The sequence below is a fragment of the Ixodes scapularis genome, unplaced genomic scaffold (assembly GCF_016920785.2).
Source record: "Ixodes scapularis isolate PalLabHiFi unplaced genomic scaffold, ASM1692078v2 PGA_scaffold3__209_contigs__length_174095766, whole genome shotgun sequence".
NCBI classification, from domain to species: Eukaryota; Metazoa; Arthropoda; class Arachnida; order Ixodida; family Ixodidae; genus Ixodes; species Ixodes scapularis.
The window spans coordinates 114840893-114868465 of record NW_024609868.1 but is presented as its reverse complement, the minus strand read 5'-3'; the positions used below and the strand labels follow the sequence as shown (position 1 = coordinate 114868465).

Here is a 27573-nt window from a genome sequence, read left to right as displayed (position 1 = left end):
CGACGCATCATCACTCGATACTGCCGCCGTTGACGCTCATCCTTCCTTTTGTTTCTAGGCACAACATCGCCGATTGAAACCTTATTTTATTTTTTACGCTTGTCGATTCGTTTTCAAGTGCGACAATTTATATCTGCTACGACACAGTTCGTTTGATCACAAAAATGTGCACTGAAGCAAAGGTGGTGTCAGAAATCCTTGAAACGTGTGCTGGCCTGCACTTCGACCTATATACACCTCACGTCGTCGTCGTACGTGATTCGGCTTCACATTGTTTTCACCTTTTCAAATATTGCGAAAACAAGCTCCACAGGAAGGCGTTTGCGTGCTCGCTCACCTCGAGCGTCGATCACAGCTGTGCACGGGCTTTCTGCGCTTCTAAAATCCTGCAGAAAGTTGACCCCAAGAATAGAAGTTTAGTCGGTCTTCACCAACTTCACTCAACGCGGTCGCGTACTTCCTCAGAAAGAGCCGCTTAGCCCGCAAATCCATTCTGTCGTCTGCTAGCAAGAAAAAATCCGACTGTGAAACTTTATTACGGGGTTTTGTCATCGCTTTATGGTACTGAGAAGATAGAGAACGTATTCGTGATTAGATATCGAGAATACACAGTGCTTACAAAAAGTTATTTACCTTCTTATCAGACAATTTATAGCCTCACCTCGAGGCCCTAGCAACGGTTCCTTTGGAGCGGAGCGGCACGTTGTGACGTCATCACTTATCGGGTCATTGCTGCCTGGTATCTTAGAGCAATCCAGGCGGCGCTGCTATCAACGCGCGAGTACGAGAGAGCATAATTAATGAGTGTGCACGGAGGAAGAGGAGAGAAAAGGAATTCCTGTGCTCTCAATTAAAATTACCAGTTTTTCTATGCTATAGATTGCAACCTCAACGATGAAGTTAACTCAGTCGGTTACCAATTGGCTGCCCTCTTGGGCACGTGATATGACATTGTGATTGAGTTTTACCTATGGTGTTCCATGGAGTTCGAGGCATGCTGGTAAAATATTAAAGTTTGCGGTGACGTAAAAATCTCGTCACGATTCAGTTTGGCGTTGGAGATAACTTCGTAGTCGTCAGGCAGCCGGAGTTGCTAACGTTAGTGAAGATGGCGACGTTGACGTTCGAGGACGGGGCAAGGCAAAGCAGGCTTTCAGGGACCATCGCTGCGTTTTGTACAAGTTTGGGTCGAGGTTTTCCAGGGACGTAATCAGAGAGCCCTACGCTCGTTGGCTCTGAAAGTCGCCATGGAAGCTGTGGCGGCGGCGTGAGGGGCGTCGTGTTCTTGCAGCCGAGCCGCAAGTGCTTTCAGCCTCTGCGTTGTTGGAGGGATATTTTGCAGTGAGGAAGACATCGCCGTGCATCTCTGCGCTGTGAGTCGCATTCTGTTGGACGTTACAAAGGCGATAATCGATCACCCGAGGCTTAAGATGGGTGGGCTTCGCGCGATGAGAAAACAAAAAGCCGACAACCAAGAAGCTCAGCGATGCGAATTCAGCGGTTGGTTCGGTAAATACTCTTGCGTACCATTACGCTGGGTTATAATACAGTCTGAATCGAACATTTCTTCAATGAGCTTGCAAGAGAGCTCTCCATAGAAAACGGGCACCTCATTCAATGCGATAAGTGTTGTGCGGGATCGCATTCAAGCTTACTCTCGTGATTGCATGTGTGTCATTTACCCACAGGTCTAGGGCCACAACATCGGGAAATTTTTCAGCTGCAGCACGCTGTTTACGTTTTCACTTCACACTTGCCAAACTCTCTTTGTATGGACAGATCATGATGCATAATTTTGATTGGCTGATATTTGCGCTACACCCCTTTGCTTTGCAAGTCATGATTTTTGGTACAGCGCAAGCGAAGTAAAATATCTCCGCATTCTTTTTCCAATATTATTATTATTAATATTATTATTATTATGCAGGCTTTTTGGGACGTTATAAAAACATACGTGCTACTAGCTTTATGTAAAGGCTGCATTAGCATAGAAGGCCTCTATATACTCTTGATGTGCTTTTTAACAACTTAAAATGTTATGAAACCTTCATGTCAGACACTGTTGCATGGTGGTGACAGAGGCTAACCCTGAAGCCAATTCCGCGCAACCCCACTGGATGCTCTGCTGTCCCGAGGAACATTCTCCTTTCTTTTCTTAAGTGGTCGCTACAAGTGGCGTAATGGCACTTACCATCACTTGCGAACGACACGTTCCATGGTGTGCTAGAAAGAACATCACAACCATGCGATTTCTCAGTTCTTTTTTCAGTCGAGGATTAAAGCTAAGAAGGAAACTGTTGAATAAATCATTTCATGGTCCCTATTTATGCAGCGATGGTGGTGACCACGAATATAGAGGGGACAGTCTTATGGCATCAGCAAGTCAAGATGAACTTTATGCCACATTTGGCGGTTTTACGTGGCAAATGTACACAGAACATCTGGCACGTTCCAGCGGAGAATTCAGGAATGATTTCATTCACCTGGCGATCCTTTGGCATCAAACCGAAGTCTCAATTTCCTCATCAGCCACCGTCAAATTGTGGACAACTTTGGAAGAGGTTTAAAATCGCGAATCCGAAGGCCGTCGCTTTGCCTCGGTGATACCGCGGCGGTGACACATGTGTCGTACTTTGGGTGCTTCCTGTCCCGGATTATTTCTACTTTTATATGTAAGTGCGATTTCCCGCGCTTCACGTGCGTCAGGATGGCATATGTGCACCGCTTTATATTTCTGCTTTATTCCTCTAGGGCTGGAACGACGTGAGCTACAACGGATGTCCCCAGATCAGAACGGCCAACATCGACGCGTTGGCCTGGAGCGGCATACGGCTGCGGCGCTATTACACGCAGTCCATGTGCACCCCGTCGCGGGCGGCACTGATGACCGGACGGTATCCAATTCACACAGGTCGGTTTCTTAGCTTTGCCGCAAGCACCGCAAAAACATGAGAGTCGCTCAATATTTTTAAATCGGACAAGATTTCCAGAGCGACTCAACCATTAGGTTGTATGCGTTCGTTAGTAAGCACCAAGAGAGCAAATTTCGTGGTAATCGTTTTCCCACTGAATTCAAGCGGAAAGCCTGAAATTATGCATAATTGGCGCAGAGTCACGCCGCGTTCGGAATGGAAACTTGGGCGGGTTGGTAAGAAATTATTATTTAAAACGTACAGCGAAACAGACGGGGCGGAAGAAAGGAGACAAACAGTCGCTGAACTTACAACTGAAGTTTTAATCGTAAAGGCGCAGCCTATATACACGACCAACAAACAAAAGGGAGTACACACAGCCTATAACTCCGCTCTGAAAACCCGCACTATCATCGCGCTTGCTGTCGTCGTGAAAGGAAATATAATTCTTTAGCCGACAAAGGAAACGACGGGGCGTTAACACACTCTTACACCAAGCGCGGTATCATCTCTGCCTCCATAATCTCTCTGGTCAGGGCACTGACACTTCTTCCAATAACGGCGTTTTTTTTTTTTTGTTTTGTTTTTTTAAATCCCGAATTACACCCACAGTTACGAGAATGAATGCCCAAGTGTCTTGATACTACCCTGCTTACATTGTAACAATGTCCTCTTAACCTATCATTCAGGCATCTGCCCGTCTTACCTACGTATTGTTTACCACAGGATAGCGGAAAGGCGTAAACAACTTTTTCTGTACAATCAAAAACCAATTTCGGTGCTTTTTCGTACACTCCGGAGGCCTCCCGACAGACTGATTGACAGTTCTGCAAAGCTGAGAGAACTTGTACCCCTGTCGGACGGGATAGTTTAGTGCTCTTCAAGCGAGTGCGCTTCAACCCGCCGAAACCCACTCCAAGAGGGTTGGTGCAACACGGTAACCACTGTGTCACTCCAAAATGATGGCAATGACGATAGGTAAAGCAATAGTCACGCAAAATATATAAGCGCATACGCATATTTTCATAAATAACTTCGTCGTCTTATTAAAAACACGTTACCACACATTGTTGCGCTAAGTCACGAGGTTAAATCCAAATTTAAATCCAATTTGAGGACTATGATGAGCCTTTTACAATCCAGCCAAATCCAAAATCTAGATATCACTTTCATTCGCCACAACGAAAAATAAATTCGGGTGTGTGCCTCAACAGGCGATTTGTCTCCAAGCTGTGGATGTGAAATTTAGCCAATGCAGTACAACCGGTAGGTTGGGGTTTTTAACGTGCACCATGCAGTAGTGATACACCACCGCACGCCGATACGATGCTCATCCAGATCGAAACGGACGGGGGTGGGGCTCGAGCCCAGGATCCCTGGGTTCTGCAGCGCGAGCTTTCGCTCCACGTGCTACGAGCTGATGTGCGCGAGCCCACTCGGCCACTCGCCACTCGCCACAACGAAACCTCATGGAGTGTGTGGAAGACAAACTGGAGGGCGATATCCGCGATGTTCCTGAAGAACGAACGGTGGTTCGAATACGCCTTGCACTTTTGGGTGAGTTCCATTTCAAGCAAGCCTTTCGCGCTTTCCTGCCATGCTCAGATTTCTGGTGTAGTCATGCAGGTGCCTCCTGGAGCGGGAGAGAACAGGTATGAGGGAGCCAATCTTCCTTGAGGAGAGAGTTGCAGTGGGCTTGTACCGTTTGTGCTCGCGCGCTGAAGACAGGAGAATCGCACACCTGTTCGGAATCGGTCGGTCAAGCGTAAACATGCTGTACAAGGACTTCTGCGATACCGTGATTCAAAAGCTGGAAGACGACTGGCTCCGGATGGCGCGCTCGGACGAGATGACGGCACGCATGGGCGAGCTCTTCGCTGTTTTTGGATTCCCGCACTCTGTCGGCGCCCCGGGCGGCTGCCACTTTCCAGTGTCGCCACCCAAAGAGCAAGAGCTGACTACCACAGCTTCAAGGGGAAAATCTGACTACAACAGCTTGAAGGAGTGGTAGGTGTCTCTTAATGCTTTTCCCACATTACTTGTTTGCTAGGATAAATATTGGTCTACAGACTGCAATATGCGATATATTTACAAATTTTGGGAGAGAAATGAGTGGCCCTCACTATATAGCGCTTAATGACATCATTCATGAATTTAAAAAAATAAGTATAGGTATACAGCTTCTGAGCCATAGTAATGATTTTGAAGTTAATATAAAAAATATTAAACTGTACTTTGTTTTCTCTTACTGCAATGAATAATTTTAAACATTATTCATTACTTCTGAAATATGCTCTTTTTATGCTTATTGGCCTGTTTTCCTTTCTTTTTCTCAAAACAGGTATAGTATAATCCTTTTGGGGTTGGCGGACCACCAGTACCGTTTCCGGTACATAAACTTGGGAAGCCCCGGCAGGTGCCATGACGCGAACGTGTCCGGACGTTCAATACTGTCCACACTTGTTGACGCTGACCACTTCCGGTCTCCTGTGCTAGTCATTGAAGGTAGTGTTGTAGAACCCGTCATTTTGTGCGACCAGGCATTCTCTTTCACAACACACCTGCTAAAGCCGTACGCAAATTCCTCAAGTGAGACACGAGAAACTGTCTTCAACTACAACCTCTCAAAAACGAGAGCAATACTAGAAAATGCCTTTTCCAGACTGAAAGCTCGCTTCTGATTTATTATGAAGAGAATAGAATGCCGCCTGCAAAACGCAAAGCGAGCAATCAGGGCCGCATGCATACTTCATAACATCTGCGAGGAATTCAAGGACAAAGTTGAACAGCAGTGGGAGCACGAAGCACGTGAGCTTGACTCTTTCTATGCACAGCCTGCTCGCAACACTGATGTGCGTGATGGGAGAGCCGAAGAAGTCAGAGACGCACTGGAAGACTATTTCTGAAAGCGGGATCAGCGTGCACCAGGAACAGCTACAGCAGCCAGTTAACAACGCATCTGGAAGTGACTCACCGTACACTAGGCACAGGTAGAGAGGCCAATTGACAACACAGACCATCGACATATGTGCAATAAAACAAATGCATACCAAAATGGTGTGAAGCTGTGATGCGTTTGCTTTATTTTGTTAGAAGTTAAGTAAGGAAGCCGATGAAACGATCTTTCCTCTCTGCTGCACGCTCTTGCAGCATTAACTGCCGTCCGTGTATAACCAGTTTTTTTTTTTTTTTTTTTTTTGCGAGATGTTTTTTGCGAGATGTTTTTTTGCGAAAACGCAGCTGCCGCTGTCCTTCGAGCGGCTACACCAAGAAGGTTGCGTGCGAAGCCTGACGCTTCCTCGGCTTTGCTGGCCTCTCCGCTGCTTATTGCCATGGCCTGGATGTAGAGGGTGATGAGTTTGGTAACTCCTCAGCTGAGGCTTGCGATCCAGATGATGCAGGCTTACTGATGAGGCCATCTTATAAGAGGACCGCTTTCCGTCCTCGCCCGCGTTCCCGCTGACCATTTCATTTAAAATTTAAAAGAATGCATATGTGCATCAGAGCAGAGAAAATATGTCCATCAACATTAACGCTTAACAGGAACCTGTTCTTCATTTTTGAGAAGTACAGGTGAACGTTATGCTACATGCGGCGCAGTGCGAGATTTACATGATGCCACTCCCCACTGGAAAAACTCGTCCAGGAAGTACAGCACAGAGCGGCCCCACTAGCCCAATGGTTTTGGAGCCATCTGCCTGCGTGCAACTTTTAGTTCTCAGTCAGAGTCCGTCCTGAGTGCTCCTGCTTTTGTCCTGCCCCTGCTGAGCTGTTTTTAATCATTTCGCCCGTTCCAGCAATCCACCCGTATATCCAAAATAAGTTGATATTTCTGTAGGTCTGTGTGCTGCTAGAAAAGTGGTTTCTCCAGGAGTGTACTCACATGCTCAACGGAGTCACCTCCGTCGCATACGCACTCCTCCATGATGCTAGCATCGTTTGCGGGCAAGGAGCCCAGGAAACGGTGCACGTCCCCGTAGAATCTCCACGTTATCCCACCTGCACCCGTTGTCCTTTTCGGCTAAGAAGCCTATGAGCAAAGTAAACAGTAATTAATCATTATGACTTTATTTCTGTACCCATAAGCAACCTATAATGTGGCACACGTAAACATAGCAATACAGGCGTAAAACATGCTCAATCAATATGCAATCAGACGAAAAGAAAAAATGCACAACTAAAAATGGTAAATCATCTCGAGCAGTTTGCATTTTAAATTAGCATAAAGTTCTAAAGAACATCGAGATTTCGATGACTAAATTTTTGCATGCATCCCTGCATTCTTGTTATTACGAGCAGGTACATCTAAATCGCAGTACATAAAAGCTGTAGTAGTGCGGCACCACAGGCCTGAGGTGTCGGCCAATGGCCTTTCTGCGGTGCCGCAACCTTCCAGGGTTGAATAAAGATATTATTGTTTGTTGCTGTGAAGTATTTTGTGCAAAAAATTAAAGACGTTCACAATCCCCTTCACGCCAAATTAGAGCGCAGCACTTGAGGAGGAGGAGGGGAAGGTATGGAGAAAAGGGTATGCCCCTCCTCCTCATCCGTATCCTCCTCTGCTCCTCTCCTGCTCGCCTTCCATCTTGGGGGAAAATTCCCAGCAACTTTAGCGGGACTTTTTTCTCTAAATTTAGCGGGGAAATTTGTCACTAAATTTATGGGGGAATTTAGCGGGGAAAATTTTCTGCTAAGTTTAGTGGGGAAATTTACTCTTAATGCAACGCGCGGTGACGTCATCAGTGACGTCACCGGTGACCCTCGTGACGTCACACGTAACGTTACGTGGGACGTCATCTCGTCACTGGTGACCCTCGTGACGTCACACGTGACGTCACGTGTGACGTCATCATGGGAAACGTCCCCTAATGCACCGCGCGGTTACGCCGACGGCGACGCCCCTCAAACCGGAAACGGGCGCCTAAGAGCTGCGCTCTAAAATATCATATCCCACGACAGCCTTGGGGTAAATAGATCTTGCAGACAAGTTCATCAAGCAGAAGGTCCCCATTATAAAAATGAAAGACGTTTACAACTCCCTGTATTGCCGAATCAGAGGGCAGCTCTTGAGGAGGAGGAGGGAAGGGTACTGGGGGGAAGGTATGTTCCTCCTCCTCATTCGTACCCTCTCCTCCTCCCGTGTCCCCTCCCCCCTTCGTACTCTGCTCCTTGTTCTTTCCTCCTTCTCTCCTCCTCCGTGCTCAACAATCTGAGAAAGATATATATATATATACTGTAAACGACTTAATTTTCGCGATGTCCTTATTTTCGCCAATTGCGCGAATCGCCTACAATTCACAAAGAATAGGTCTAGCGTACAATTCCGGTAAAATGTAAACACATTGAAATATGTATTGAGATCCCACCGCGTCGCGAAATTTAGAGCCCGCAAAAAATACATCGTGTACAGTCTGAATATATATATATATATATATATATATACTCTGCCCGCGAAAATACTTCGTTTATTGTCTGTCTATATATATATATATATATATATATATATATATATATAAAACTGAGAAGAAAAAACCCTTAGTGAAAAACAGCAACAACGGACGATTTAATCTTCGACGTTTCGGCCGGAGTCCGGCCTTCGTCAGGAATCTTCCTGACGAAGGCCGGACTCCGGCCGAAACGTCGAAGATTAAATCGTCCGTTGTTGCTGTTTTTCACTAAGGGTTTTTTTCTCCTCAGTTTTATACCCACGCCTTCGGCCTCCCGCCACCATGCCCGTTATATATATATATATATATATATATATATATATATAGATATATATATATATAGAGAGAGAGAGAGAGAGAGAGAGAGACTGTAAACGATGTATTTTTCGCGGGCTCTAAATTTCGCAACGCGGTGGGATCTCAATATATATTTCAATGTGTTTACATTTTACCGGAATTGTACGCGGGACCTCTTTTTGCGAATTGTAGGCAATTCGCGAAATTGGCGAAAGTTAGGACATCGCAAAAATGAAGTCCCCGTTTACAGCATATATATATATATATATATCTGTTGGGGCATTCTCGCTCACCGCTTGTCCAGGGAAGGTAAATATAGTCCTCACATCTGGAAGCTCCACTCTGTCTAAGTTCAGCTGGTGCGAGGAAACCGGACAGGCAGAAGCAAGGCGGGAGAACAAGCCAGCGTTACAGTCAACACTTCAACGAAGCACGTGATACTCTCGATTTCATCCTACTTGCTGTCGGCTCTGTCGAAGACTGCTCGGTGTTTTTCACTTCCTCAGAATCAGTGTTGAACGTGCTCCTTGGGATGGCACAGCAGAGCCACGAGTGCATTCCCTAGGGGCCAAAGGGATGTTTTCCTGTATGACTGGTTTAAAATTCTTCTTTGTCTTGCACAAAGTATTCGGTGAGTGCCGCATAGAGCTAACACGTGAAGACGTTGTCACGACGTCACACGTAAAGTCACGTTTGACGTCATTGTGGAAAACGTCCCATAATGCAACGAGTGGTTACGCCAACGCCGACGCCACCCAACCCAAAAACGGGCGCCTAAGAGCTGCGCTCTAAACCAAAGTTATATAAATGAACGATTTTTAATCCAATTGGATGATTCTGATTGATCATCGCAAGCCAAGATAAACAAAGAAGCATATCCAACTTACGGACGTCCTGAAGAAATCCTGCTTTCATCAAGCATAGGTTGGCTTTGATGCTCAAGTTTACCACCTGCGGTTAACGGATTATCCATAACACCTATTGGCGTCGGTTGCAGGCGCTTTGTTGCAAAAGATGAAATTAAAAAGCAAACGTAACAAAATGCTCCCCCCCTCCCCCCCCCCCCCCAAAAAAAAAAAAAAAAAGAACACAAGAGGTTGTTGTTGTCCTGTATTTACATAGTTTCCCATGGCTTAAAGAAAATAGGAAAGCGCGTAGACGTCATTGAGGTCTTCTCTGCTCCGAATAAGTTGTCTAAGCTTCGCAAAACTGTCAATCAGTCTGTCGGGAGGCCTCTGGAGTGAACAAAGAAGCATCAAAATCGGTTTGTTGATTGTATTGAAAACGTTGTTTACGCCTTTCCGCTATCCTGTGGTAAACAATACGTAGGCAAGACGGGTAGAGGCCTGAATGATAGGTTAAGAGAACATTGTTACAATGTAAGCAGGGTAGTATCAAGACACTTGGGCATTCATTCTTGTAACTGTGGGTGTGATGCGGAATTTAAAAAAAGCTCTGTCATTGGAAAAATAGCCAGTGCCCTGACCAGAGAGATTATGGAGGCAGATACGATAGCGCGCTTGGGGTAAGAGTGTGTTATACTTCGTTTCAGCTTCGGTCCGAGCGCGGCCGATGTTATGAGCAGAAGGGCCAATCAAACATCGGAAAAAGCGAAACGTCAAGACGTGCTCTCTGTCGTTCATAGGACCAGCCGGTATTCACCGTTTGTCTGTGCGCGCTGCTCCGCCGGGTAGTCCTATCAAGCGCAGAGAGCACGCCGTGACGTTGCGTGTTTTGCGCTGTTTGATTATAGCCCTTCGGCTCATAACATCGACCGCGCTCGGACCGAAGCTGAAACGAAGTATAGCGCACCGTCGTTTTATTTGTCGGCTAAAGAATTATATTTCTTTTCACGACGACAGGATGCGCGATGATAGTGCGGGTTTTCAGCACGGAGTTATAGGGTCTATTCACGTGCTGAGTCATCGCCCACAAACATGGCCACCAAACGATAAAGCTAGCAGTGAGCTTTGAGAAAAATAAAAAAGGCAAAGCAAACCCGCCAATCGGGTAACCGCTTTTGCCTTCGGCGGCCATGCTTGTGTGTAGTGACTGGACATTAAAAGACAGTCTGACGTCATATGAATACACTCTATAGGCTGAGTGTGATTCCTTTTGTTTGGTCGTGTATATAGGGAGTATTCACTGGACGCCATATTTGTGGGTGCTCTTTAAGGTACAAGCTCAGAGCGAGGTCATATTAATAGGCTGCTAAGACCGGCAATCTTGATGATTAAATGCACGCTGAAAAAGAACTGTTGAGGCTCGCCGTCAGCACGCGCTCAGCAGTCGCTCACACAGCTATGGCCGCCAGTGAATATTCCCTATAGGCTGCGCCTTGACGATTAAAACTATAGTTGTAAGTTCAGCGACTCTTTGTCTCCTTTCTTCCGTCCCGTCTGTTTCGCTGTACGTTTTAAATGCTAACCCATGTGACTTTGTGGCGTGACGTATACGACGTCATAAGGGCGCACTCACAACACTTTTGAGTTAGAGAGTCACGCCATGTGACGTCATACATGTGACGTCACATGACGTGACGTCGCGTGATCTGTGACGTCGCATGTCGTGATGCAGTGTCACCTAACACCACAGACGTACATCACAAGACATAACAAAGTTACATCACGTGGTATTAGATTACGTGACGTCACGTTGTGGTGTCGTCACGTGACGCTACATGACACAATAAAGTCACGATGTTGCGCGACACTTATATGGCATGTGATACAGCGTCACATGACATGACGTCTTGCAACACTGAGTCACATGTCAGGATGTCACATGGCCTCCATTTTGTGACCACGCGACCGCCGTTTATACCGTCTCCATGGAAGTAGTCAGAAAGGCAACATAGGCCTTTTTTTTTCTATGAGGAAAAGTGTGAATCATTTTATTAGTGTTTTAGGACCGCGAAAAAGAATTTGCGAGGAAATCGAACTACAGGAGGCGTTCTTTCAAATTTGTTTTCACCAAATCTCGGTATTTACCAAACGCAATATTCGTGGACTTGATTCTTTAGGTAATGTAAAAAGTGTTGACAAATAGAGGAGTAATTTTGGCGGGACGCGGCAAGGCGAATTTCTTCGTGAAAGCAGGCGCAGAGGATACGTGCTTAACTCACTTCGGCCCTGGTGCTGAGCAGCTACTGGTCACATGCACGGTGCATGCCGCACTGTTCACACAGGCTGGAGTGGCTACAAAAGAGCCCCTTCTCGGCCGACGGGACAACGACAGCCCACCCCAACTCTGACGCAGTGTTCGCGGCTACGGCAACCGAGCGCTGCGTCGTTGTTGTCCCAAGAAGTGTGGTTCTAAAGCTAGCCGCCAAGGACGCCGCGGTTGGATCTCCTCCCCGGTTGACCACTTGATAATTCCCCCAAGCTTTGGGCGCGCTCGAGGAATCACGGGGAACGGCGTTCATTCAGTTCCCTAATGATCTGTGATTTCGACCAACTCCATGCTTACACACTTTCGGCTGTAATCTGGAGTCATCCTGAATAAGAGTCGTGTATAATGCAGAGACGTGTCATTTCACTTTTAAAATTTTATCGTCAATCTCAGCGATTTGATACTGTGCATGTAATGCGCTCTTCAAGTTGACTGAGCTGCGAAAATCTCTTACAATAATATCATTCTCGTACAGATTCAAGGACGCTGACATTGACATAGAAACGCTAAGAATGCCATAAGCAGCCCCACTGAATTCGAGCTAAATCCTGGTTTTGGATGTTGTAAACTATCGGCTTTTTTATGCAATTTTTGCTAAAACATCAATCATGAGAATGATAATAGTGTAAGAGACTTCCGCAACTCAACCTGGTAGAATGGTGGATTGCATGCACGGCGTGAAAAACGCTGACATTGAAGAGAATGTTTAAAAGTGAGATGACGGGTCTCGGCAATTTACACGACGCTTATTCAGGATTCCGGATTTCTCTCTAAAGTCGAAGTTACCGATTGCTAGGGAACTGAAGGAACACCTTTCCCATGATCCTTCGAGTGCGGGGCAGGGGCGCTTGGGATATTTGACGAATGATCTATACCGGCAGACCTGCTAGTTAAGGAAATAATAATAATAATAATAATAATGTTTATTTTTCACCATAAGATGGTGGCGATAAGGGAAAAAAGTCAGGTACAGCTTGACGGGTCCCTGACCGCCTAGAGAAAGCAGCAACAGAGCCGGAAAAAAGGATATTCAAGAGGAAAAAAAAATGTACACTGATTGTGGCTATCACACATTTTAAAACAAATTTTAGATTTTTTCCCCTTTTTTTACATTGAGGCAGGTCAGACAGCAGAGATAAGATTATGCAAAGATTACAAAGAAAGAAAGGCAACTACCTTCAGCTGCTAGAGAAAAAGGATGATTTTACTTCTCTTAGGGATAACTTATCCCAATCTATACTTTTAGTCTTATACGAATTGAGTAGATTGGGGAGACTGTATTTAAGGGGGCATTTGTTTGCCAAAGTTTGTTCTTAATGTAGCCATCTCCCAACATTCAGCACCAAATGCTAGACGTACGCCCACAAGAGTATGAAGGGGAGCTCACTGAACGATCTAAACCTATCTGCAAAAGCTAATGTATATGACGTACACAGCAAAATGAATTACCGAAGCAAGCACTCGGTGAAGAGCTCGTGCTCTATGCTATATTTATTCTACGGCGTCATCTCGGTTGCCTAAATTGTGTGGCCGTAAGCGGCTATTTATTTCCGCAGGGGGCTAAGAAACGCTTTCCTCTTGTGGCAACATGTGTCTCTAGGCTATAGTGTAACGGCTCTCAGACAATAACCAGTGCTGGCATTTTTCACGCCCCTTGCCGAAGTACAGCACGGCCGGGCACACACTGGGAATGAGTGCAGTCCCAACCGAACTCTGACGCAATAGTTGTGCTCACTCTTTGACCGGCGTTGGCTGCTTGTGGGTGACACAGACAGCTTGCAGGCTAAGAATTGAATGGAAGCTCCGCCTCCCGCACGTGTGTCCTTCACCGCGGGCTTCGGCTGCGCGTGTCACCAAGTGTTACCAAAGGCAGAAACTCGACATGGAGGCGTATCGCGCGCTCAACTTCTAGCCTGTCACTGTCGCCCAGGGGGGGCTCAAGGGGTATTCACACGAGGAAGAAATTCCCGGGATTTCTCCCTCGTGTGAATACCCCTTATGTGAATATGTGTCATGTCTGGGGGAAAAAACGTGACATCATGAACATTATACCGACCCGTCATAACGAGGCTTTCTCATGTCGGCATGTTGCACTCTAAGAGTGTTCGAAGCGAGACATGGCGTAGCGTATTACTTTTTTTTTTAATTCCATTTACAACATCACTAATTCTAAAGCTTTAAAAAAGTAACCTCAAAAACTAAAAATCTCAATAAATGCCTTAATATTTGCGCTTTAACCTTACTGAAAATATTATTTTAACGGGGTACTCGAGGGCTTCATATAGAAGCTTGTTTTTGGTACTTGATGTTCTAAATGTCAAACTTACTGCACTCGAAATACACGGGCACTATTTTCTTTTGAGGGGGAGGGGGGATTTTAGAATCCCCACCCCCTCCGTAAAATCTGACAAAAAAAAATAGTTCATAGTGTGAAAAAATAGAGTTACTATTATTGATATTTTTCGTCTCATTGTACATTATATTTTGACGAAAACGTCAGATCTTTGAGTGTGAAAGACGTAATATAGCAAATATTGTTTGAAAAAAAAAATTTAGTTGTCTGTATGTTTATTAGTGGTGTGGCGAATATTCGCAATTTTCAAATAGCGAATCGAATATTACCATACTCAATTTGTTAATTGAATTAAATCATAATTTTCAAAAGTTTCGAATACTTTTAGAATAATTTTCGAGTAGTCGTTACGGCGTCGCGCAGCAAGATTCTATTACAAGCGTCCCACAACGCGCCGGCGCGCCTGCCATACGTGCCGCAAGATGGCAATACGTAACCTCTTCTCCTAGGCAATGATCATCCTCATCGGCACCAGCAGTTTCTCTCTATTCGTACGTTGCGACGGGGCTATCTGCAGTCGGCGACGGGGCTATCTGCAGGTCGGACGCTTACCACATCACTTTGCAGATTCTGACACCCATCATCGGAAGCTGCGTAATCAAGGCCGGCAGCGCTGAACTTGGGCGACCAATCAAGGGCAAGCCAAGAACACGATCAGCAAGTGTCAGCAGTATCGGCCTCGGCAGCGACTGAGACGCCACCAGCACGCTACACGCTACAAAAGAACCAGGCGCGGCATCGACAGGCGCAGTCGGCGACGGGGCTATCTGCAGGTCGGACGCTTACCACATCACTTTGCAGATTCTGACACCCATCATCGGAAGCTGCGTAATCAAGGCCGGCAGCGCTGAACTTGGGCGACCAATCAAGGGCAAGCCAAGAACACGATCAGCAAGTGTCAGCAGTATCGGCCTCGGCAGCGACTGAGACGCCACCAGCACGCTACACGCTACAAAAGAACCAGGCGCGGCATCGACAGGCGCAGTCGGCGACGGGGCTATCTGCAGGTCGGACGCTTACCACATCACTTTGCAGATTCTGACACCCATCATCGGAAGCTGCGTAATCAAGGCCGGCAGCGCTGAACTTGGGCGACCAATCAAGGGCAAGCCAAGAACACGATCAGCAAGTGTCAGCAGTATCGGCCTCGGCAGCGACTGAGACGCCACCAGCACGCTACACGCTACAAAAGAACCAGGCGCGGCATCGACAGGCGCAGTCGGCGACGGGGCTATCTGCAGGTCGGACGCTTACCACATCACTTTGCAGATTCTGACACCCATCATCGGAAGCTGCGTAATCAAGGCCGGCAGCGCTGAACTTGGGCGACCAATCAAGGGCAAGCCAAGAACACGATCAGCAAGTGTCAGCAGTATCGGCCTCGGCAGCGACTGAGACGCCACCAGCACGCTACACGCTACAAAAGAACCAGGCGCGGCATCGACAGGCGCAGTCGGCGACGGGGCTATCTGCAGGTCGGACGCTTACCACATCACTTTGCAGGTAGGAAAATACCATAACCTTCTTTGAAGACCGGAGTCCCTGTCGCCGACTGCTGCCTAGCGTTTATTGAGATGACCAAAGCGATAAATGACGGCGATCTGTGCTTTCACTGCAAAACAACTATCGGCGAGGACGATACTCTGAAATGTAATGAATGCCATCTTAGTTACCACCTCGGACCCTGTGCCGGTGTGACTGAGACCGCTCTTCGGGGGAAAAAGCCAGGTTTTGTAGAAACATGGAAGTACCAAACATGTCGGGGGGCAAAGCCGAAAATTCGGAGCAACGCGGGCGATAAACTGTCTAAAGAAGATAAGCAGGGTAAAGAATCGCAGGACGTGCAAAGCCAACTGGCTCATATAATGAGCATGTTGACGGTGCTTGCACCACTGAAAGTCCAGGTTGATGAGCTGGTAACCATGAAAGACACGGTGATGCAGATTGAAAAGTCAGTTCAAAACATGTCTGACCAATACGACGAAGTGTTAAAAAAAATGAAGGAACACGACAGTGAAATCAAGATTCTAAAGAAGAGGGTAAATGAACTGAAAAACGAGCAAAAAAATGACGAAACTGCCCAACTTAAGAGAGAGCTTAATAAGCTGGAGCAATACGGGCGAGCAAATAATCTTGAGGTGCACGGACTCGTTAAAACCTTGAATGAAAACCTGCTGGACAAGCTCAATGAAATCGCTGATCGAATAGAAGTGCCAAAACTGACTAGAGATAGTGTAGAGGCGGTCCACCGTCTTCCTGCCAAATCAAACAAGACGCCCGTGGTAATCGTCCGCTTTATCAACCGAAACGAACGTAACGTGTGGCTTGAAAACAAGCAGAAGCTGAGAACTGGTGCAGGAGCAGAAAACGTTTACTTACAAGAGAACATGACCGCATCAAACAGGAAGTTGTTCTATGATGCCAGGACGAAGGCCAAAAATCTTGGTTACAAGTTCGCTTGGCACAAGGAGGGATTATCATACGTAAGAAAGAAAGAAGGCGACCCAAGTATCCGAATCGAGCATGACGATGACCTTGTCAAAATCGAATAAGATTAGATCTTCTGTGGCTGTTCGTTGTTTTTTTTGTTGTTTTTTTTTGCAATGGCTAATGACGCTTTTGTACTCCCGCAAAACCTGAAAGGCCACCTTGGTAAAGAATATATCTCAAGTATGACATGCTTTCACCTAAATGTACAGTCGGCTAAAAATAAAGCTGTCGACCTTGAGTTACTTTTTAGTCAATTTGATTTTTTATTCGAGGTTATAATGCTATCTGAGACTTGGTATACGGATGAAGAGGATGTCTTAAGATTGCCTTTGTATCGATCCTTTTACATTAATCGTACAACTAAACGTGGTGGTGGTTTGTCTATCCTAACAAAAGACCCTGCGTGTGAACTTGTTAGCGATTTTAGCTGTATCACTCCTGATTACGAAGCGCTATGTCTACGTAGCAATCAAAATATTTATGCTGTCATGTACCGACCACCTAAGGGTGACCTCGAAGTGTTTTTTAAGTTTTTTGAATTATTTTTGTCGTTTGTTAATAAGGAAAAGTGCACAGTTGTTTGCGGCGGAGATTTTAACATTGATATGTCAATAGATACAAATACGAAAAGAACGCTAGACTTGTTAATCAACACAAATGGTTGTACAAACGCTATCACTAGACCTACACGTGTTACATGCCGATCTCAGACACTCATAGATTTGTTTATTTCGAATTACTCTACCGACTGTATAAAAGCTGGTGTCATTGGATGTGCCTTGAGTGACCACCTCCCAGTATTTATCGCTCTAAAAAGTGTTCCGAGAAAAGCCAGTAAATCGCAACGAACAATGATTCAAAAAATAACTCCCGATGAACTTGACCGTTTTCGAGTCGCCATTTCAAACGCAAACTGGGATAGGGTATTACAAGAAAATACTGCCGACGGGGCTTACAATGTATTTATGGAGTTATTTCATGAACTGTATAACGCGTATTTTCCTTTTAAGTCCATTAGAATATCAAAACAGATAAGGAAGCCTTGGATAACACGAGACTTGCTAGGTAAGATTCGTACAAAAAATGTTCTGTATGGTCGGTTCGCCAAATCTAGAGACCAGAATGATCTGAAGCAATTTAAGAAGTACCGCAATGATTTAACCAAGGAATTAAGGCGCGCCAGAGAGAGCTATTATTTTGATGTGTTTAAAGCAGCACAAGGACGTACGGACGCCATGTGGAAAGAGTTAAATTCCCTTCTCAATCGTAAACGACCCTCAAACTCTATCGACAACATCTTTTTCAACGGTACTGAACTTACCGGATGTTCTTTAGCAAATGCCTTTAACGAGCATTTTATCAATATTGCAAGTAATGATGACACTCTATATTCTTCTGCTTTTAGCGACAAAAGAAACAATGACTCCATATTTTTAGAGCCGGTGGTCGAACCAGAAGTAATTTCCATAATTTTACAACTAAACAATAGTGGAAGCTGTGACGTGGATGGCATTCAGATAAGACCCGTCAAGTACGTTGTTCACTTGATAGCGCCGGCGTTATCTCATGTTTTTAACCTCTCTTTATCCACGAGCGTATTTCCGAAGAAAATGCAGATAGCTAAGGTGTTAGTATTGCATAAAAAAGGAAGCGTAAACGAAATGGGGAATTATCGGCCTGTTTCTATACTCCCAGTTTTCTCTAAAGCTCTCGAAAAAATCATTTATACTCGAATAATGGCGTTTTCAAACAAACATAACTTAATAAATACCTCACAGTTTGGATTTATGAAAAATAGGTCTACCGAGGCTGCCTTATTATCTATAAAAGAATTTATTCTCCAAAACTTCGAAGAAAGAAGACTGGTTCTCGGTGTGTTTGTCGACTTCTCAAAGGCGTTTGACTGCCTTAATCATAAAATACTTCTAGCAAAATTAGACACTTACGGTTTCCGAGGGCATGCCTTGCAGCTAATAAAGTCATATCTGGAGCATCGATCGCAATACGTCTCTATCAATGGAATCTCCTCTGTTACCAAGCCTATTCACTCTGGTGTACCACAAGGTAGTATATTGGGTCCCTTTCTCTTTAATATATACATAAATGACATAATAAATATAGATTCAGAAGCGAAATTTGTAAATTATGCTGACGACACAAGTATATTTTTCTCTGCAGAAAATACCGACTTATTATTTGATAAGGCGAACCGAATGCTCTCCGGGTTGAATTTGTGGAGAACATATAATTCACTTCAAATAAACACAGAAAAATCAAAAGCAGTGCTTTTTCGCCCTAAAAATAAAATAATCAACACTACGAGAGATCTTAGTTTAGACTCAACCAAGATTGAGATTGTAAATTCCTTCAAAATTCTAGGCGTAATTTTTTCGGATAATATGTCGTGGGATGAACATGTTAACTACCTTATTACAAAACTGTCTAGAACTGTCGGCATGTTAAACCGCCATCGTTATACCTTACCGATACACGTCAAGTTACTAGTTTATAATTCCTTGTTCTACTCGCACTTAAATTATTGTAATTTAGTTTGGGGTACCACCATTTCAACGAATCTTGAAAGGATACATTTGTTACAAAAAAAAGCAATAAGAGCCATAGCCGATGTCCCATTTCAATCGCATACATCCGACCTATTCAAAAAGTTCCGCATTATCAATGTACACACTTTGTATGCTTACAGGCTCAGTACAAGCCTTAAGATAGAACTAATTAGGAACACAAACTTTCTAGTAACCCTTGGCCGCCTCTCAAAAAATATTATTACTTATCCTACTCGTGGCGCTGAATGTTGGGGGGTGGTCACGCCAAGAACAAATTATGGCACTCAAATGCTGAGGCACAATATTCCTAATTTATTAAATCTTTACGAATCGAAAAACTTGGACTGGAATAAAATGTCAATAGGGGAAATCCGTTCATTATATATTATGGGTGGTCATGATACCTAGTTAAAACACTGTTCTCGTATTTGATTATATTGCTTTATCTGCCATGGTGAATTTTTGCGTGTTGCAACCTCTGTGTGTATGTATGTTTTTTTTTTTTTTTTTTTTTTTCCTGTTGTGTTCCGTCGCCGTGCACTGTAGGCGGTCAAGGGCTCGTCAAGCTGTGTATGCAGCTTTTTCCCTTGGTCGCCACCATCGAGTGTGATGGAAATAAAATATTATTATTATTATTATTATTATTATTATTATTTTGCTTCAGCTTTCGCACGAGGCTGATCGTGCGTAGAGTGACTTTATAGGCTCTGCTTGCAGAGCCAGAGTATCGCGTTCTTTTTCCTTTCGTCACCAACTCCGTATTGGCGGAGAAGTGAACACGTGTACCGAGCTGGATCCAACCTTCGTGCGGGAAAGCGACCTTGCAGGTGCCGAGTTTCGGGCATCAGGTGTCTCGCTTTGCGTTTCCGAAATATACATCCTACACTAAAATAAAACGAACTGAAATGCTCCTTGATCCGTCAACATTATGTGTAGCCACTGGATACAGTATAATCGCGTTGTTTTATAACGCGAGCGTTGTTTAAAACATGTTTCAAATCCTGGGAAGAAGACGACACGGAGGATGATCGCGTAGCTCGAGCATCCGGGGATTTTGCAGAAGCGACGTCCGCTTCCCGCAGTGCGGCCTTGGATCCAACATGGCCGCCCTGGAACTTGGAAGCACCATTGCGGTATTCTGCTCCGCAAGGCTCCGTACACAATTACTTTAATCTTGCACGCTTTCGGAAAGCGTGTCGTGGAAACGTTCCAGAAATGGTTGCAACTGTGCCGCCGCTCAGTATGAGCGAAGTAGAAGTGGTTAAAGCGGGAAGTTCTTCGAAGAGAAAGCGCAGCTGAGTGTGGAAGTACTTCGATCGCTCCTGCGCTGTTTCGTCGAAGTGCCTTGTGCGTGACACCCTCCTGAAAATGCCAACAAACACGATGACGCCTTTGTTGAATCACCTGAAGCGTCATACAGGGGCCCACAAGGACTATGAAAGCGCAGCTGCTGCGGCGGAGCAACGTAATGCTCCAAAGTACATGGACGCAAGTATGATGCCGGCTTCAAGCCCCGACTGAGTAGTCAGAGCGTTCGCGCCAGAGCTCTAACAAAGCAAATTGGCTGCTTCATCGCAACTGGCTTGCACAGCTACACAGTCGTAGAGGAACCAGATTTTCTGGAGCTGGTGAAATGTGCAGTGTCTGAGTACAGCGCTGATCCTCGAACGATGTTCTTGAGGACTGTCGTACCGGAAATCTACGATGCCGCTAGGTATGTTCTTCACGCTTTGCCGCACAGCGTCCTAAGGAAGGACGTGGGGTGGATCGCCATCACCTCTGACGGCTGGACGTCACGAGCGGGTGGCAGTTGTTAGTGATGTGCCATGTGCTCGATGAGGACTTCGTGCCTAACAGTTTTGTGCTTGCGTGCCGCTGCACAGGTGAACGCCACACTGCGGAGAATCTGCGTTCTCTGATTGAGGAAGTCTTTGGGGAGTGGGGCATGCATCTGACGCTTTCTTGCTTTGTGATCACTGATAACATTCAGAACTTCGTTTCTGCAATTGCCAAACCGCCGTGGGTGAACATTGCATGCTTTGCGCATAGCTTGCAGCTTTGCGTTCAATAACCCAAGAAAGAAACCAAGGGGTTCGCAAATGTGTGCACAAAAACGCGACCCATAGTGGGACACAACAAGCGAAGCAGCGGGGCAAGGGCAAGACTACAAGATATACAAAAGAGGATGGGAATATAAGTTCATCTTGAGCTGGTACAAGATGTACCCACAAGATGGAATAGTGAGTACGCCATGCTGGCCCGCCTGCTAAAGCTCAAGGCGGCTGTTGCGTTAGGCCTGGCAGAAACCGATACCGTTGAGAACTTGCCCACGGACGAATGGCGTCTTATAACGGCCTTGGTGTCATCATTGCAACCAATGAAAGAAGCCACGACAGCTGCTTGTGCCGAGTCTTTTCCAACGCCTTCCATGGTTGTTCCGCTTGTTCACTGTGGGAGGATGTTGCTTTCTGAGGGCGCAAGCTAGTGGAACCCAAGACAAGGAGTTTTCTCAGAATCTTCTCGGATCAGTGAAAACAAGGATCAGTGAAAACAAGGATGTAAGCACACAGGCACCTCATGCCCTTACCACCATCCTTGATCCTCGATTTAAAGACGTTTGCCACAACAAGGAAATAAATACTATAGAGTTCCTAGTAAGTACAATGCTTCAGAATGTACCAGACTCAACACAGCTCACGTCTGAAGAAAGTTGTGCCAAACAGCAATCTCAAACCAGTGAGCAGCCTTCAGTGTGGAAGATATTGAACAGCTTGCTATTTCCGAAGAAGAATGATGCACCAAGTTGTCTAATGCAGGAGGTCTACGACTACCTCCACTCTCCAGTTTTGCCCTGCACCGACACCCCATTCCACAGGTGGGAAACTATAGGTAAAGAAAAGTTTAAGACCCTGTGCGGCGCGACAATACCTGGCAATTCCCGGAACTAAGGTGGCAAGCGAGAGACAATTTTAACGTGCTCGAACACTGTGACAAGCCGAGGAGACTCTCTTGCTGCAGGACACATGGAGATGCTTGTGTGTGTGTTTTTGCTTTGTTACTTGCATAGGAACTATAAGTATCTTCAGCTGATGTAACAAGCCTTCTCATTTTCTGATCTGCAAAAATAAGATACAGTCAGTGTACAGTCTCACCTCGCTCACAAATGGCTAGTGAAAAGAAAAGTGATCAGGTGTAAGATTTTTTTTTTTAGTTCCGCGCGAACTGTGATTTTATGTTCAGCATACGCGTGAACCTTGAACGTCATTATTGTCTAGTCGCGTTGTTACGATGATATAAAGAAACATTTTGGAACAACAAACTAATTTTAAAATCTGTACCAATCTTTGGTAGCAGTCTACTTACTATTCGAAAAACGATTAAAAAAAATATTCGATTCGTATTCGTATTCGATTCGGCGCCAGAATTCTTCGATTGGTGTTCGATTCGGTTTCAGAAATCTTTATTCGCACTCCCCTAATGTTTATACATTCTAGAACTTGGCCTGCCTCCACGGGCGACGAGTCTGCCAGCTGTAGATGAGAAATTTAGTCAGTGTAGTACAACCGCTAGCTTTTCATCGCTCATAGGTCTCTTGTAGAACCACTAAATCAGCTACGCTTAGAGCATCGGCACTCCGTTCCCCGGCATTGTTGTGCGCGCCGCCATTTTGGCTCGTATGCAGATAAGACGCAACTGCCGATCGTCGTGATTCAAAAGTGCGACTTCCTCAGCAAGAGATTCGGTGTTAGGAAGGTCATATAATATTGATTTGCTCTGTCGCGAACTGTTTAAACATTTGTGAAGGGCGAAAAAGCGTTTCCTGCGATTTCAGATGAAGGTCGAGATAACTGGCCACCATTATTTTAAGAAACAATGCGACCAAGTGTCGTTATCTCTGAAGCGTAGCTTATTAAGTGACACTAGTCCCTTGCTTTACGTTGTCAACCGGTACCCGCAGCTAAGGCGATGATGATGATGAGGGAGCAGGGGATCTCAGCACGCTCCGCGCCGAGCTCCGCGCTCCCACCGCTCCGTCACCCAGCGACGCAGCAGTCACGGAGCCTGGGATGCTTTCGCATTCACAACTCATAAGAAGTACTTAGGTGTCTTTGTGTCTTTTTGTTAATGAACAGTTTGTTACGCCGAAACTTTAGGCGCATCACTTTAGAAAATAATGCCCGTACTCCTGCTTACCCACCGAGCACTAGAAGAGAATATCACTTCGATATATGGAGTGAGCTAGCTCGTTGAATAACTTGCCAAAATATGTTCAAACCTAAAAACTGTTTGTGTGGTGTGGCACTGAGTTTGTTTCAAGTTTGAGTTTTCAGGTTTCGAGATAATTTTAAATTTTTAGAATACAGAATTACCTTGGAGCTGAGGCAAAAAGTGGGCCCCTAGCACCAGACTACATTTGCAACAGAAGCAAAGCTATAACAGAGCAAAAAAACATAACCTAAAAATTACGAATAAATTAGTATGTAAAAACATACAACGCAACAAAAAACTTTGAAATACGGTTCATTAAAGAATAAACCCCATTAAAATCGTTACACAACATTTAGAAAATATATCTTCGATTGTTTCCTGAAGGTCTTTTTGTTTGTGACATGATGCTCAATGAGGCATCAAAGACTTGATTTCGAGGTCCAAAAATTATTTCTGGCATCTTGACTCGCCGAGTTCCTTCCTCAGATCACAATGATTAGCCCTCAGAGTATTTTGTGGGAATGTAGACGCAGGGTAATTTTTCGTGTTTGAGACCCTGTGCACAGTGTCGTGAACAATGTTGATCGAAGTATGATGATCTCTGAAATTTTATCCCCGGGGTTATTTTTTCCCAATACTGCCAGGATAAGAAACTATGATTCAAATTACAAGGGTATATAAAATTACTTTAGGAACCAGCATACCGGACTTGTTATTCTTGGTATGCTTTTCTTTTGGTCGACGAATTTGTCTTCATTATCCTCAGCCTATGCTGACAGCAAATTGTGGGAAGTGCTAATGCTTTATCAGGCTATAAATTTAAGAACTCCTTTATAGTGGTCTTGCTTTGCAATATACAGGTATGCAACACTTCGTCCTCATGGAGATGGAACCTCGCGGGCTTCCCTTGAATTTCAAGCTTCTTCCTGAATGGCTCGGCGATCTGGGATACGTCCGTCAAATGCTCGGAAAGGTAACCTAAATTAAGTTCTTCTCCACACCGGGCCATGGGGACAAATATTTTGCAGTGGCATCTGGGCTTCTATAGAAGAGAATACACTCCGACAATGAGAGGTTTCCAGACGCACATCGGCTCCTGGGGCGGCTTTCAAGACTACTATTCTCACCAAAGAGGTCATCCTAAGGTGAGAACGCTATACGAAGGTTACACACTAAAACATTTTACAGCCTTCACGGCGTAAGAACAATATTTTCGACACTTGCACCCATCACTAAATCTGTTAGGCACATTTTTTTTCTTCCTAATACACCATTCTCAGTAGTAAAATGGGGTGTTGCATTGAACATACTTCATTTCTAAAAGGTCTAAAAAGGGTGGGGAGAAGGCCAAAGTAAGACGAACAGCCTCATTGAAGGGTGTTGGCCTCACTAACATCCGCTTGAGCCAGGTTGCTTTAGAAAACAATCCCGAACAATTATTGCCTCTACCAAAGCTTTTTGCATAGAGATACACTCCTTGAACTTTGATATTTTATGCGATACGCGAGTTAGACACAAGAACAGAACAACATTCGTGTAATCTTCGTAATTGCTGAGGTGCTGCACCTGTTAATGAGTGCTTTGAATTGTCATAAATATAAGCCGGGGGAGCAGTCACCAGGGTTATGGTTCCTCTCACGTGCGTGATTCATTACATTTGTAGTTTCTTCTTTTTCTTCTTCTGTCTATATGAGGACTGTATGTGGTGCTTATTGATTACTGCTGCTCGTAAAAACAATCTCTAAGGTGCTGCTAGGATCACAAGCATCCTATTATTGGGCGCTCACCAGCAACCTTAGGTTTGAGTAACACCAATAGTGTTTTCGCCTTGGAACGGATTAATTCACATTCGTAAAATGTTTTAGTGTCTAAAGCTATGTATCAAGTTTTTTTTTTTCAACTTTTGATGAGCTAAGAAAACCACAAAACTGATTAAGCTTTGTTCAATACAACAGATAATGTAGATAAGTAGTATAGATACTTCACCACTTAATTGGCACATTAATTTATCAAGTTATTTTGACGTAGCAGAAGTCTTTGGGTGCCCTACCCGAAGAAGGTTAACGCCTCGGTTCTCATTCATTACGTCGATGCTCCAGCAAGACCGTTACTCGCTAGAGGCGTGTAATATGTACAGAAGAAACTCAATGAAGCTTGAGAAAGTACAAACAGGCGTCCTTGATAATGGGGTCACGAAAGGTTGTGTACGCCGACTGATGGCCTTGTTGAACTTAGGATGGAATGACTAAGGATAACTTTCAGGCGGGCGGTGCCATATGCTTGTCATCCTTTCAACCGTGTTGTAGTTCTCAGCCTCTTATCGCTAGCGCTGCCTCACTTTCCGCCTCTTCTTCATCCATGACCACTTCAACCTTGTGCTCAATGCGTAGAAGGAAACACAGTTTGCCCACTCATGCACACACGCGCGACACTCGGTGAATCTGGGAGCACGACACAGCAGGTGTGCCCCGTCCTGTGGTAGCGAAGGAAGGTAGAGGCCTTCTCCGGCACTTCCACGACGGCCAAGCCACTGCCGAAGCGTAACTGGTCCGGTAGGCTGACAAGGGCGACGTCCTCCTGAAGCACCATACGATACAGTTCGGGCGTTTGACGCGGCTCTGTGAAACCAAAATACATTAAGTGTGCAGGCAAGCTGGTGGACGTTGATCATGTTGAAAATTGACCGAAACTGTGGTAAGAGATTGGAAGCTTAGTAGATGAAAAATGACACAGGGGAAAATAACGTCTAAAAAAGGTTGATAGGTTTTTCTCCTGCCATTTGTTTAAAGTTTTCAATATTTGACCAGTCTCGGGCAATCTTCAACATGATCCGTTAAACGGGGGACTTTCTACGGGTAGTGTAGTCGCATCTTCTACCTTGCCGTAGGCCGCGAAGGCCCTAAATATAGTGTCGTTTGACGCCTTGAACGTCACCCAGCTGCTGCCTGGGAGGATCCACGACGAGGCCTGCGCGTCCCACGGTGTAAAACCTCCCTGCCTTGACTAACTTGGGTGCTTGAGCAAGCAGACATGGGACATCTGAAACTCCACTATTCCGATCATTGTCCTGAGGACCCCTGCTTCTTCAAACGACGTTCGAAAGCCCTTGATGCGGTGTCGCTATGCGGTAGAACTGATCGCTGTATGGCATCACCTCTTGGTACGGGACGCAAGGTAACACGCTAGTACATGGGGCAAGAAAAACCCGAGTTACCACGGCCGGCGTCAGGCGTTATCAACGCCCCTGACGAGCCCCTCGTTCGATTTGCTCGACAGCCGAAAGTGGAATGCCTCGGCCATCTATCCCCCACCTACCGGGCAGGCCCCAGCACGAGCAATAACAAGCAGCAGCTAGGGCAGACCTACGGCTGACAAACTAATTCATTTTTCGCGTTTTTCTGTTACTTTGGCAAGAGTGGCTTTAGAGGCGTCACTGCTTTAATTGCGCATTAAAGGCAGCACCAGATGGAAAAAGGCTCTGGAAAATAAATGATCTAGCTAGGATGCTGACTGTATTATGAAAACTAAGCCAAGCTGGTAGGGACCTAAAATTCGAGTGTCAATGAGCTACATGCGGATGCATTGAGACAAATAAACAAACAAACACTGCTTCACAAGGAGTTGCGTTTTGTGTATGCCGTTCCTTATTTGCGCAGTCTCGAGCCCAATAATAACTTACAAGCTAATTATACGGATTATTTTTTTCTTAAAAGTGTCATATCATGGACCAAAATGTTTACTTATAATAGTCGTGATTGAAACAGCTTTTCTCCTTGCAGGTTGCCTTAGGAGGATTTGATTTTCGACGGGGACTTTTAGGGGGCCGGGAGTTTGATGGTCGATACTACACTGAGCTCATGACAGAAGAAGCTATCAGGATCATCGAAACCCACCCCCTGGAAAAGGTGTCTCAATGGATTTCTGCCTCTTTGTTTAAACGTATCAACCTACACAATACAAACTTGCGGTATACGACGTTTGGGTGAAAGGTCAATACTATACGAATATACGAATGGTCGAATTATAATTTTAGTTTATTAATAGTATATCGTTGCCGAACTGGGTCGACTCACGCAGCACACCGGAAGAACCTAATTACTGGAACTTTATTACAAGGATAACAAAATCAT

At 45.2% G+C, this 27573-nt stretch overlaps 1 protein-coding gene across 1 annotated transcript in view; it reads left to right on the top strand.

The window, feature by feature from the left end:
- Positions 1–27573, top strand: part of LOC115332050 (arylsulfatase B) — an 83247-nt gene that overhangs the window by 18257 nt on the left and 37417 nt on the right. The window contains 4 exon segments of the mRNA XM_042292853.1: positions 2752–2911; positions 24304–24416; positions 24472–24588; positions 27223–27348. Of these exon segments, the coding sequence (XP_042148787.1) occupies positions 2752–2911; positions 24304–24416; positions 24472–24588; positions 27223–27348 (516 nt within the window).